General features: G+C 47.1%; 1 protein-coding gene across 1 annotated transcript; it reads right to left on the bottom strand.

Moving 5' to 3' along the window:
- Positions 1–8,592: 8,592 nt before the first annotated feature.
- LYSMD4 (LysM, putative peptidoglycan-binding, domain containing 4) lies at positions 8,593–13,027 on the bottom strand. The gene is made up of 2 exons (XM_004693091.2): positions 12,741–13,027; positions 8,593–10,826 (listed from the first exon to the last, which is right to left on the bottom strand). The coding sequence occupies exons 1-2, from the start codon at positions 13,020–13,022 to the stop codon at positions 10,212–10,214; spliced, it is 897 nt and encodes a 298-aa protein (XP_004693148.1). The 5' UTR covers positions 13,023–13,027; the 3' UTR covers positions 8,593–10,211.
- Between the last annotated feature and the right edge of the window lie 612 nt (positions 13,028–13,639).

The following is a 13,639-nucleotide window of genomic DNA, read 5'->3' as shown; positions in this document are numbered from 1 at the left end:
AAAAAAAGCCATGAACACTTATTATTCTATATGTAAATTAAAAGTTGAGCCAAACTATGTGTATATAGCATCTTAACTATATTATCACCTTTGATGTAAGTACCTACGTATTGTATGGTCACCAGATTAAAAAGTATATTTTTGTGGATTGCCGCCAATTTGGGGGGAAAAAGGCGAGGTCCTTATTAAGTAGAGTATTCACTGTTTAATATTTACTATTTTGTTAAATATACCGTACTTTGGATTTTAATTATTAGCCCAGTTTTTCCAGAGGATTGTATACAGGGGTTTCTCCCCTCACTGGTGGTGAGTGTGTGATGTTACATTGTACTCTTCGTGCTGTATGGGTTGAGCATCATTATATATTTTATATATGTACATAAATAGCAAAGTGGCAAAAAAAATGGTGTTAAGTTCATCCTGCATAAATATAAAATGTGTTGTAAGATTTTATAAGGCATTATCTAAAACTTGCCTTTTGTGAGGAAAAAGCATATAGTAGAAAAAACTGACCTAATTTAATATTAGAGAAAATGGCAAAATAGTAGATGAGCACAAAGGTTTTATAAGTGGTAAATGATTAGAGAAAAATAATCCTGGGGAAGGGCTGCTTTCTCCCGCCCTGCTAAAACATGATGCAGTTGGCTAGCAACCTCTGGCAGTGCAACACACTGCACTGAAGTGACGCAGCCCTGTGGGGAGAGAAGCTCAAGTGATGCGGGTCCCTGGCACAACTCATCACCCTGAAGGAGGGTGTGCTGCCTCGGTGTAGGTCCTGAGCAAGGCCTTACTACTCTGACAGGAAAACGGGCAGGTGGGTAGCGAGGTCATCCATTGCCTGGGCTTGTGCCATGAACAGAATTCAAAGTCATGTAGATCTAAAAATCTAGGGTAGATTTTTAAATACTCCTTTTTTCTGAGAAAATAAGGGTTTAAAAACTGCTATTTTATACTTTAATCCTAATATTGAGCAGCTACTTATCACATTTTACATTTGTTTCCCCCCACCCCAAATTATGTTCCTTTTGACATGTTTATCATACGCTGTTTGTGACAAATCATCAGCCAGCTTTCCTGACTGACACATGGGTATTAGGTACAGGACTTCCTGTGACATTCACAGCTGCAAAACGACAGTTTGGGTAGTAAATCCTGATAGAGGCTGTCGCCTTCGTTCCCCCTCTCCCCCCCAAAGGTGATAGGCTTTCTCCTGATTCCAGTGTAGACATTTGGCTCTTATTCAGAAAGAACTTGCTTTTCTTTAAGCTGTTTTTTATTGAACTACTTGCAGGCACATTTCTGCAGAAGGGGTCACACCTAATTGAAACAAGACAGTCTCCCAACACTGAATTTTGAAGATAATCCTTACCACTTTGTAAACCATTTATAGCTTTGAAAGTGTTGAGTGATTCTTTGTTGTTTATGCATGTTCATGAACTTCTGCTGTGCATTGGACAGGAGTTACCACATTCACATTTACTGTCTATTTTCTTGTGTGCCTTATGAGATGGCTTTTCTGACTGTATCTTAATAGTCTTTCTTTCTATGCAGGTTTATAATCAGTACTACTGTTTTCTAAAATACTACACAAGGCTCGGAGTTTGTATTTCAATTACACTGACCAAGTAACAATGTATTCCATTTTCAGGAACTGAATATTTGACTGTTAATCCTTTTCCCCTAAGCCCAGCGTGATGGGAGCACATCAGCTTCACAGACACGCCTCACCCAGACATCACGTACGAACACACACACATCTGGTGGGAACCAGCCCAGTGGGGAAGACACTCACGGTGTTCATTCCACAACCTACTTTTCTTACCCTTTTAGACTTATGAGTTTTGTATGACACCATCGCAAGAAAACTTTATCCCTTCAGATGAAGTATTTTATTACTAAAAGACAAAAACAAAAAAAGCGCAGAGTGTCGGCCCCGGCTCAGGTGAGCAGCGCCGCGCCACGCTGCGGTAGTCGGTGTCGACAGACGGTCCCAGTCAGAACTCCATCTTTTGAGCCCTAATTCCATTATGTTAGAGACTAAATCAGGGGTTTGTTCTAAAGAACAACATGTTTTAACATTTCCTTTAAGGACAGCTGACAAAGCATTAACATTTTCTGTATTAACCATCGCGCACAAGAAATACATAGTAAATAAGGAACCAGAAAACTCCTGGCATTGGGTCATAAGCAGCTTAGATGATTAGAATGTGAAAAAGATTTTACAAATGTAAAACTTTTATTTCTCTGTAGAAACTTTCTTCACTTTGCTGTGCAAGAAGACACTGCTTTGCTATATTTAAAATGGCTTTTTTAAAAGAGATTTATGTATTTGGTAATGTTTGTAGTCAACAGTTCACACAAGAAGCTGTACGCGGTTTGATCACGTAAAACCGTTTGGCGGCACAAGCTGGACTTTGTTGCCATCCTTGAGATGAACCTTTTAAACAAAATAAGTGAATCTCAATTTTTTCCCTGAATGTGTTGTTTTTTCTTCATGATACAATAAATACTATAGTGAACTTTTTATCAAATGGTTAAGAAATGCTAGAGGTTGTTGTAAACTTTGTATCCTGCACTCACTACAGTAAAGACGGACTGGCTTTTCCTGTGTACTCCAGACTCTCTCATGTTTGACACTTGTCCTCTTCTCCCCCAAGTCCACCTTTCCCACCTGCAATCGCTTCTGTTTAATGAGACATGGCCCAGAAACCCAAGGCAGTGTCCACCACTGCGTCCTTGTCAGCTCCTGTCTCCCTCCCGGGGCAGCTCTGGGCCACGCAGCCAATGACACCTCCTCCCAGGACGCACACAGTGTGTAGGCACGGGGGGTGGGCGCTACGAGGACTTAGCTACTAGATTTTTAGAACTTACTAGATCCTACTTTAAAATTTAGGGGATGAAATGCTTTGTTTCACCCAAAAAGCACAGGTAATACGGAGCTAGGGGGATAAAAAATTTCCTATAATGGATTTTTACTTTCAAAAGTGACGGGTCTGAAAATCATCTTAAGCTTGCAGTGGAAAGTGCTGTTTTGTGCTGGTTAGAGTGAGGCTCTTAGGAGTGGGGTTTGAAAGCTGGCAGAGTCCTGTGGCTATAAATACTCCAATCACAGCTGCGGCTGCTCAAATTCAATTCATTGTAATTTCCTAGTCAGCTCCCATGGGTGCCTTGCTCTAGACTCTTGTTTTCAAGCTGACTCTGTCTGGCACCAACCAAGAATGATCGTCAGTTGCAGCCCTCTAGCCAGCTGGATGGCTCCAGCCCACTCGCAGCTGCCTGTCTGGTCCCTTGCAAGGGTTGAAGTGCCACCTAACTGCACAGCTGACACGAGCTGCAGGAGAAGGTTTCCAGTGGGCACCCGAGGCATGACGGGCTAGTGAGTGACGGAGCATGCTGATGCTGGAGAGGCCTCTCCTCCTGCCGTCCTCTCCATTCCTGCCTCTGTCCACAGACCAGACACCCCACACGGCTCAGAATCCAGGCCTGACGCAGTCACTGACACGGGCCGCCTGCCTGGCCTAAGCCAGAGCCCATCAAAGTGCACTAATGGCTGCTTCACAGTATTGGAGTCCTGAGTTACAGAAAAGGTGGAGAAGTGTGAGGCTTCCTCAGGGAGCTTCCCCAGTGTTTTACATGAGCAGTGTCACCATCAGACTCAAGACATCGATAAGGTGCTGTTTAAGTCCTAGTTGGAATTTCACTTTCCCCACGAGTCTGGGTCTGTTATGACTAGTCTGGGATCCTGCACTACGAGTTAGGGGATTTCTCTAACAGGCCTGGTCTGGTCTAGGAAAAGATGCAGCTGGAGGCTAGTGATTTTGCGCAGAACGCCCCCCAGGAACGTGCGCTCAGTGCCCAAGGCGTCCCTGTGTCCCTGTGCAGGTGGTGCTGACCCAGACCGCTTGGTTCAGGGTTTCTCCAGCACAGAGCCACTGCCTTGCCTTGGGGAAACTGAGGTGATCGTTTTCTCAGACTTTGACTCACATCCACTAATTTCAGCTTGCAACAATTGTCACTGTGGCTTTTGCCTCTCCTGCCCCCTGTGAGGAAGAGCTGTGCCCTCACTACGCGACCAGGTCATGCACTCATGGACTGTATTTTTTTCCTAGTGTGTTCTCTGAACGTCCCTCCCCATTTTTTAGCACTCCCCTCTTTGTGGCAAGAAGACTCACACTCATATTTCCCTTGCGCTAGTACTGGATCGGCCGCTTTTTGCGGACTCCGAGTTTGGCTTATTGGAGAGTGGAATCCAGAAACTAAGATCCAGGCACCATCTGTGCCCCGCTACTGGAATATCACCATGTTAGGCTTTCTCTGCCAATAAAGGCCTGGGAAATAGGTGTAGGTCTGCTCACTCACCGACACCCACCCACATTCCCTAGCTCAAGCTACTACATCAGGTTTCAGTTCAGCATCGCAGGGTTCGTTTTCCTTTGTCCTTCCTTGTAACATGAGTTCATTCTCCTACAGTAAGAGGCCAGCTCTTCTCTGCAACTTTTTTGCTAGGTGCCTTCAGTTTGGCCTCTGCCTGCTCCGTGGGCACTACCCCTCCAGCTGCGCTATTTCGTGCCATCAGCCTGCCACCCACCTGTCGCTGCCCGCGCTGCTGCACTTGGAGGAAGTGGTGAGCTACAGGACGCATCCGCAGCCAGGGGCCCCTTAGCTGCTGATGGAGATGGCGGGCGGCCTCTGATCAGGCCCTGCCTGTCTCTGGCCAGCACCGCTGCACCGACCTGTCACTGGCCCTCTCAATCCTGCATGCACCCAGCCAACCCCAGCCACTGCCTGCCTCGCAGTGTGCACACACCGACCGGGGAGCGTGCAGCCACGCCAGTGCCACAGGCCCCGTCTTCTCTTACCAGCCACCCCAGTGTGGCCGCTGGTACTTGGTCCCTCCAGCTGAAAACCTGCATGCTCCGGGGCAGGGTGAGGCCATGTGACCATCCTCACACGGTCTGCTCAGAGGCCAGTAAGCCCTGACCGCCTTTACTAAGTGGGTCTGCAAGCATCTTTTCCACAAAAGACACTTGTAGCTGGACCCCTCAGCTCCCTGCAGAGCGGCCACTGCTGCTCCCCTGGTACCTGAGCTGCTGGTCTCAGGCACTGGAAGAGGTAAACAGTCCTGCAGCCACAGTACGCCTCTCCATGCTCCTCAGTAACCTCAGCACAGTCACACTGTGGCCACCAGTAGCCTGGGCCTCAATCACCCATCAGTGCTGCTGCCTGACAGACCCTTGGGACCCCGATCCCCGCCCCGGTGGGCAGCGCAACCCAGTGCCTGACCCAGTCGAAGCACTTCCGTTAAAGAATGAGCCGGCAAGCCTGGGGCCGGCAACTGCGCAATCAGGTACTGCCAAGAGTGGAGACGTGCCTCCTCCACTAACGGCATGCAGGAAGCCCTATACCTGGCTCCAAAGAGGGAAATCGCGGCTACGCGTGACGAGTAACTGTTGCTCTACAGGCGCTCAGAGCGCTACCAGGGAACACAATGACGCGAGAAAAGCAATGCAAAACAAGCTCCGCAAGCGTAAGCCTTAAAAAAAATTCTGGAGCTGAAGATTACAATGACTGAAGAATTCAATAGGCTGCTTCAGCAGTACTGTTAAAAAGAAATCAAGGAGCGGCCCTCCCTGGTGGCGCAGCGGGTTAAAGCACTGCACTGAGAATCTAAAGCCGCTTCCGCATGAGTTCGATTCCCGCCTGCCCCGGAGGTGACCACATGGCGTGGCAGACCTCTCCTGACCCGCCCGCTGCTCCCCTCAGCAGTGTACTTCGTCCATCTGCCTGTTCTGCTCCCCACTCTGTCTCTGGTGAAGCCTCTCTCCGCCCCTACCTCTGGCCTGTACCCCAGTTCTGTATGCACAAATAAATAAATCTTTAAAAAAAAAAAAAAAAAAAAAAAAAAAAAAAAAAAAAAAAAAGAAAAGAAATCAAGGAGCAAAAACTGAGTCAACTAAAGCTACACAACCAGAAGAGCAACAAGAAGAAAAATAACGAAAATAAAAGCTATGGGCCCCCTGAGATACCACCCAAAGTAAAGTCTGTACAGCTGGCTGGAGTCCAAGACGAGGAGAGGGACAAAGGACTAGAAAGCTCATTGAAAGGAACAGCCGAAAACTCCCCAAACACGTGCAGAGAATCAGACATCCGAGTATACGAAGCCGAAAGGTCACTGTGAAGCTTCAAAACTTTCACGACAGATAAGATCGTCTAAAACTGAAGCCAAATTTAAAAGTTGTAAGCGAAAACCAATTTCCTTGTACAAGGGAAACAGCCATGTTACCAGGGGGTTTCTCCCCACTGAGCTTATAGCTAGGAGAGGATGGAGCGGTGTGTTGGGAGTGCTGAAACAAACTTCCAAATACTTCACCTCGCAGAGCTGTCCTTCAGGACTTAGTGAAAGAAAGTCTTCACCTAATAAAAACAGAAGGGGGCTTCCTTATCATCTACATTACAAGAAATGAAAAATCAAGATGAAACAAAAGGAAGCTAAATGAATAGCTGAAAACATGAAAATAGACAACAAGCTACTACGAGGTAAGCCTAGAGCTGTGTTTAAAATCTACAATACCCAAGCGTCAACTGCTGAGCTCAATGGCAAAAATGTTAAAAATAGCTATAGTTTCAATTTTGTTTGTGTGCAGAACTTGGGTGTAGGCCAGAGCTGCTGGGGTCAGAGGGTTTAACAGACGGAATGGGGAGCAGAACAGGCAGATTGACTGAAATACACTGCTGAGGGGCGCAGTGGGGAGACAGGAGTCGTCTGCTGTGTCATGTGGGTCACTCCCTGGCCGGGGGTTGATCTGACTGAAGCAGTGACAGTGCTGGGACAACCCCTAGGTCACCAAGAGGCCCCCCATAATGTTAATGAAGACAATAAATTGAAATGATGGCATCAAAATTGTAAGAATGAAGGGTAGTTTTGTAAGATGGGATCAAAATTAGGAATTAACAGTTATAATAGTTTACTATTATGTTTTATGTAAACCTCATGGGCACCCCAAAGGAAAAAAACCTGCCTAACATAAAGCGATGACAGAATTTCTGACTATGGAAAATTACCAATTTCTAAAGCAAGCAAGAAAAATGGATTTATAAACAGCCAGAAAGTAGTAAGATGGTATTAGTGAGTTCTTACCTATCAATAACTGAATGTTAAACGAGTGAATTCTCCAATAAAAGGCAATTCTGGGGAGGATCAGACAAGATGCAACTCTGCCATTTACAGGAGGCTCAGCTCTAAGGACACAGATTCCTAGTGAAGGGCTAGTGACAGGCTACTGCAGGCAAGTGGCAGCAGAGTCAACGACGGGTGTGCCACAGACCGGCCCTCGTCTCCAGTGATGGGGAGAGGTGTCCGCTCAAGGAGACCATCAGTGAGCGTATGCATCTGTGCGTGTTTATGTAATACTAGCATCTAACAGGCCAGTGAGACAGCAAGCAGACTTCAGTACCCTTTTCCACCAATGACAGAGCATCCAGAAAGAAACTGCAAAAAGGGTGGGCCTAACATCTCTACAGAACATTTCACACAACATCGCAAGCACACATCGTAATTCTCCAGAATATTAGAATAGCTGTCACCCAAAACAACAGACAACAGATGCTGGCAAAGCCGTGGACAAACGGGAATCCTTATGCTTCGCTGGTGGGATGGAAAAGTATGGAGGGCCTCAAAAAATTAAAAATAAAACTACCCTGCCCCAGCACTACCAGTTCTGGGGATATATTTAAAGGAAATGAAAACACTGTTAAAAGAGATGTCAGCACCCCTATAGTCATATCAGCATCATTTACAATAACCAAGAAAGGTAACCCGCCTGTACCCATCAAAAATGGAAGGATAAAGCTGTGTGCGCTGCTCACACACGTGGATACATACACGTAACCTGCAGTATGGACTGACCTTGCATGCACTGTGCTAACTGAAGTGAAAGACAAAATATTGTGCGGTCTCGCCTAAGACTGGACTCATGACACACAGAATCCCAGAGGTGGGAATTGGATGAAGGAGGTCAAAAGGTACAAACCTCCATGGCAGCTGAGAAATCTGGAGGTTCGGTATAAGGAAAATAGCCTACCTATGGGAGACGGGTGTTAGCTAAAGGTACCGCGGCAGCCATTCATGATACGCAGGGATCCAATCATTAAACTTTACAACTTAAAACGTATACAGTCCTATGTCAATTATAGCTCATTAGAATGAAATCCCCAGAGTCATTTCAGGGCCCACGGAATTACCCCTCAAGCCCGGCGGAGGCAGTCTTGAGAACCTCTATCCTGGGAGGTGGCTGTTGGGGGTCTGAGCCTGGCAGGCTTGCACAGGTTGATGCCGAGGCTTCTGCAGGGTCCCTGGAGCCCTGTCCTCCAGAGTAAAAACAGGAGGGTCACTTGCCTGGCCAGGGAATCGAAAATGAGCTTCATGGTATCTTGTGGTCACCCAATAAAACGACTTCCAAGTGCACAGTGTGGACCCTGCCGTGAGGCAGTGGGGGTTACTACTCGGTTCACCTGCTGGGGTAACCCTGGGCAGCACTCTATTTAATTCTGAATTATCAACCCCCAAATAATAAAAGAATCAGTTGTCCTTCACAGAAGAAATTGTTTTATTCCATTTAAAAAAATAAAAAGATACAGATAATTCAGTTTTGGCTTGGCAGGTCATTTTCCCAAAGACGCCGCGCCCTGCCTGTAGACAAGGTGACGGGCTGAAATACCAGTGCCCCTCGGGGACAGCACAAACGCTTGGCGGGAAAAACATTCTCTGATCTGACTATTTCTTTCAGTAAACATTTACAATTTTATCCTGAAAACCATCTAGTCTCAAATTTAATTTTGAAGGTATTTAAATTTGCTTGTTCAATCTGGGGCAAAACTCAGCTTTCCACAAAACTGAGAATTAGGAACCCGGGTGTCAAGTACTCTTCTGCTACATGTTTCTTTCATGGCATGACACCTTTTCTGTTTAGCCAGGAGCCAGCTGCGTCAAATGCCATAAACCGTACCCAAAGCTCAGCGTTGCCCTTTCTCTCTAGAAACATTGCTGCAGCTAAGCCAACCATCTCCACAGGCCCAACGCAGGCTCCCGCAAAGCAGGCTCTCGTCTCCATGACCGCGCTCAACCAGCAGGGCCCCCTCAGTGGCCAACGTGTGAGGCCCTCAAGACCCCACAGTTGACACCACTGTTGCCTTGACCGCGAGACGGGCCAACTTCAGCAGATGGCATCCGTATGCTTTCTCTGGCCTTCCACAGCCAGAGTGACTTGGAGGCCTCCATCAGGTTTCTCTGCTCTTTGGATATGAGGCCCATTTTAACCCATTTCCCATTTTCGGGCCGTGGCTCTAGGACTCCTCGAAGAACAGTCAGGGAGGCAGCCGGGAGCAATGCCCATCGCCCACACTGCCCTTCCAGGTGCGCACAGGGGCTGCTGCTCTCAGCCACACCTTCGCAGCCATCCAGCTAGGCCCCTCGGACCTCATTCTTCCCTAGCTACACAGCGCCACTGGCAGCCAGAGCTTCTGTCAGGAATACTTAGCAACGCTGTGGGCCTGCTCGTCAGGCAGCCGTGGATGACGACCCCCAAGCGTGTTGGCCCAGAACTGGTCACACCAGGCAGAGCATAAAACGCACCTCTGTGGCAGACTAAGTATGAGGGACAGAGCTAATGCTGCTCAGTACTGTAGTGGCTCTGGAGTTTAGACTTTGGAAATGACAGTGCCGCAAGAGAGGCAAACTGATGAAATAAGTAGAGTTTGTTACAACCATCAGCTGTCACCCTAAAACGGGGACACACCATTATTGCACAGCACCTCTGCCAGGAATGCAACAAACCACAGGTGGCAGCCAGGTGACCAAAGCCAATCCCAGGGGTTCCTGTGCTGAAGGGCCACTGACCAGGGTCATTCTACCTTGGGGCCCCTCTGCGCTACTGGGCAGACAGTGCCGGTCCACTAGATAGAGGCCCGTAAGAAATGGCACCTGTCAGGTGTCAATGTCTTGGTGCGCTTTTCCAGATGTTGCACGCTAAGGGCACTGGTATTTTGGGTCAGCTAAGGTTACTCCCCAGGGTGAGTATTACAAAAAATATGGCTTCTAAAACATGACCATGTGCCAGACAAAAGGAAATCCAGCACCCGAAGATCTGGCCCCCGTTAGCTGCGCGCATTGGGAGCCAGACTGCTAAAGCCATCCGACTCTTTACAAACTATGGCTAGTTTCCCGCCCAGGTGGCTGGGCTGAACCTCCTGTCTGAAAAGGGGGTGGTGGGCAGTGGACCCACAGACCTGGTGGGGGCTTGCTCGGGAACTGCACTCTCTGCGATGGAGTCACTGGGGACAGCAGTTGTGTTCAAGCTACTGGAGACCTCACCAGTAGCCTGTATTTTAAAATAGACTAAATAAAACACTGGTAAAACGATGCCAATCAGGAGCATAATAAACACTGCGTTCCACCACTGAATCCCACAGTCTGCATCATTTGGTGGCATCTTTGGTGACACCGGCAGTAGCGGCTGACTGGAGGGCTCTATGCAGTAGCTTTCGCTCAGGAAGATCTCTGACTGCACTACATGCTCGATATTCTGGTCAATGCCCTTGAAAAATTCGGTCAGCGGGCTGGACAGGCCAGCAGGGCCTATAGCCATCCTGTCTGGATCTGGCTGCTCTTCGAAGGTCACTCTGATCTCCGAGGATGGACTCGAAATGGGTTTGAGTTCTTTGTGAGTCTCCGTTAGGATCCCATGGTTTTTCACTGGAATCTTTATAGATTTCAAAGCATATAAGTCTTGTTCTCTGATGAAGTTGTTGACTTTCTTGATATCTGCGACCTAGGGAAGCCATGAAGACAATTATCACGAAATATGTAAAGCGGCTTATAACCAGTATCCAGAAAGTGGCCCCTAGTTGTTCTGGGTGAAGGTACAAGCCCACCTCACGTAAACATCTGGTGAACAGCGAGAACTCGTACGTACGTAGGAAATTTAGGCTGAATGACTTGGGTATTTGGCTTTAACACGGCCTTCATGTCTCCCTTAGTTGTCAGATTGTCCCACAGATTAACAAGTTCAGGTCTGGAAAAGACTTATTTGAAGTGTGACAAAACTCTTTCAGGTGAAATTTATACCACAAAAATACTAGATAGTCTTTTCTACTTTTAAGTTGACAGCGCCTCCAGAGGGTTGACATCAGAACCCAATCCAGCATCTGCCAGAAATGAGCACTCAGGCTACAGACACTCAGAACTTGGTCTACACCTAGTTTTCAGAGGCATGCCTTCACGAGCCTCCATATTTTCTTTTCCAGGAGTACACTATAGAAACTTGTTTTAAAATAAAGCAACCTCCAGTTAACTGACTTGGATTTTATACTCAAGATAATTAGAAACATGCAAGTAATCAAGCTGGAAAACGATTGAAATCTACTCCAGTATTAGGATTTAGCAGAGAGAACACCTGTGAGTTTAGCAAAGTTCTTAGCAAACTCCTCACATCAACTCTTAGGATTTAAGAAGTGAGAGGAAAATCTCAATTAAAGATAAACTTTCCCTTCAAAGCAGTTTGAAAGTTACTGAAAGTATCAGAGATAGACTGAGATTTAAAATGCCTAGGTCCACTTAAACTAGAGTTTAAGTACAGCAAATAGATTTCATTCTAATCAATCACCTCCACCTCCATTTTAATTATTTACCAGCTGCTTTCATCATTTGATTGAAAACTGGTATAGGAGACACTTTTAATTTATTAAGTCCTTAAACTAATAAGGTGTTTAAGATCCCTTTGTCTTTGCCTCTAATAAGCTGACATCAAGTGTATTTACTTCACAGAGGAAGGCTGACCACTTGCGGAAGGCGTCAGACAGGCGTCTCAGCTCTTTAAACATCACCATCCCAAGAAGCCCACTCACTGCATCTACCCAGTGTTTGAAGAGAAGATTCATTTCCGTCTTTAGTCTATAAGCCATAGAGTAGAAGGCCACAGTGAGAGTCTGCAATCTAGATGCCGCCAAGGGCCTGCTTGCCGCTCTGAAAACACACGCCCACTCAGCTGTGTGAAGTTTGTTAGCTAAATGATGGTTTAAGGGGGACAAGGCTTTTTAAAAATAAGTACGTATCTTAAACACAGCCTTAGAGAAGGCCAAGGCAGTTTTAAGTCACCTGGCTACACTGGCATAGTTAGCGATGTCAACACCTAGTTAACACAGTATACTCTATACACCATTAGCAAAGTAAAGGAAGTCGTTTCAAACTAGGAAAAAATGCAAGCAAGTCTATATAAATACTTTCCTACTTACTCTGTTATTGTTAATCACTCTGCATGCTAAAAACATAATTAGAGAAAAACAGGGTTATATACAAAGGATACAAAGGCCATTTCATGCAGTTATAAAAACGCAAGGCTTCATCAGACTCATCACAAGTGTCTGAAAGCAAAGGGGAAATGGCAGCATGCCACAGAAACCTTGGGCAAGGAATTAATTCTGCCTATCCTCCCCAACCCCATTAGGTCTTCAATAAATACACATGCTCAAAAAATGGGTGCTCAGATTTTCAGTCTGGAGGAGCAGGGAGGAGAACGCAGCAGGGGAAGACCCCAGCCCTCACGTGTGACCTCGGGCCTCCTGAGAGAAAGCACTTTCAGCCGCCCTGCCTCTCCGCCGCCCTCTCTCACCCAACTGTGGGGATCAGGAAGGGGCAGTTAGGGGCCTCCCTTCAGTGCGCTGGTTCCTGGCTGGGGGGTTCTTACTTTGCAGCCATACTGGAGAGCAAGCTTGTTGAGACTGTCCTCTTGGGCCAGCTCCCGCTGCAGCAGCACCACATCCCCTGCTCCTGGCTGTGGAGGGCGGTGGGCACCCTTCTTCGGGCACTCCTTGTGCCGGGGCCGCAGGGATGCACTGTGGGACTCTTCCTCAGAGGAGCCCCCCGAGTCCCCATCGCCATTCTCAAACATGTAAACGTGGGTGGTCGGAGTCCTACAGACAAGGGCTGCGCCATGGAAGGGCTTGGTTAACGCTTCCTTCTGCCTCATTTTCTTAACTGAAAACCAAACCCCAGTGTTAATTCCATAAAGCATGTTCACTCTGTGGCTACACCGCAGGTATAGCCTCGCTGTTAGAGATCACCTCCTGCCCTAATCATTGTAAATCCTTAAAAACACGTTAGTAGAAAAGCGAATTGGTACCTTTTCCTAACTGTGTACATTGCTGCGCACAGAAAAAAAGTGACTCCCCCATCTGTCCTATTACGGTTCACATCTGTTTCTCCCCCAAATCTAGAGCTACCTTTTGGGCTCAGAGCAGAAAAGCAGCAGCTGGGACCCCTGCAAAGAGAGGTTAGGACTGCTCCACACGACCCTGCACGCAGAAGCATCAGCCAAAAGCTTAGTATTACGCATCCAAAGTATCTCATTAAGGTCAAGACTAACGACACCTGCTTAGAAAACTAAGACGACGACACCCCCAATGTGAAACAGCTCGAGTTATGGGTTATGTGGGGGTGTGTGTGGGGGGGGGAACTCTTGCTTAACTAAGAAACTCGTCCAGTTGCTCACCGGTCCCTTTGCTTTACGTCTGGTTTTAATTTTCACGTCTAGCCAAGTGCAAAAGCCACAATAACCCCTTTCGCCTTCTCCTGGTTGCTCGGATG

This window comes from Condylura cristata, unplaced genomic scaffold (assembly GCF_000260355.1).
Source record: "Condylura cristata isolate star-nosed mole 26May11 unplaced genomic scaffold, ConCri1.0 scaffold00035, whole genome shotgun sequence".
In the NCBI taxonomy this organism is placed as follows: Eukaryota; Metazoa; Chordata; class Mammalia; order Eulipotyphla; family Talpidae; genus Condylura; species Condylura cristata.
This window is presented reverse-complemented; position numbering and strand designations above follow the sequence as displayed.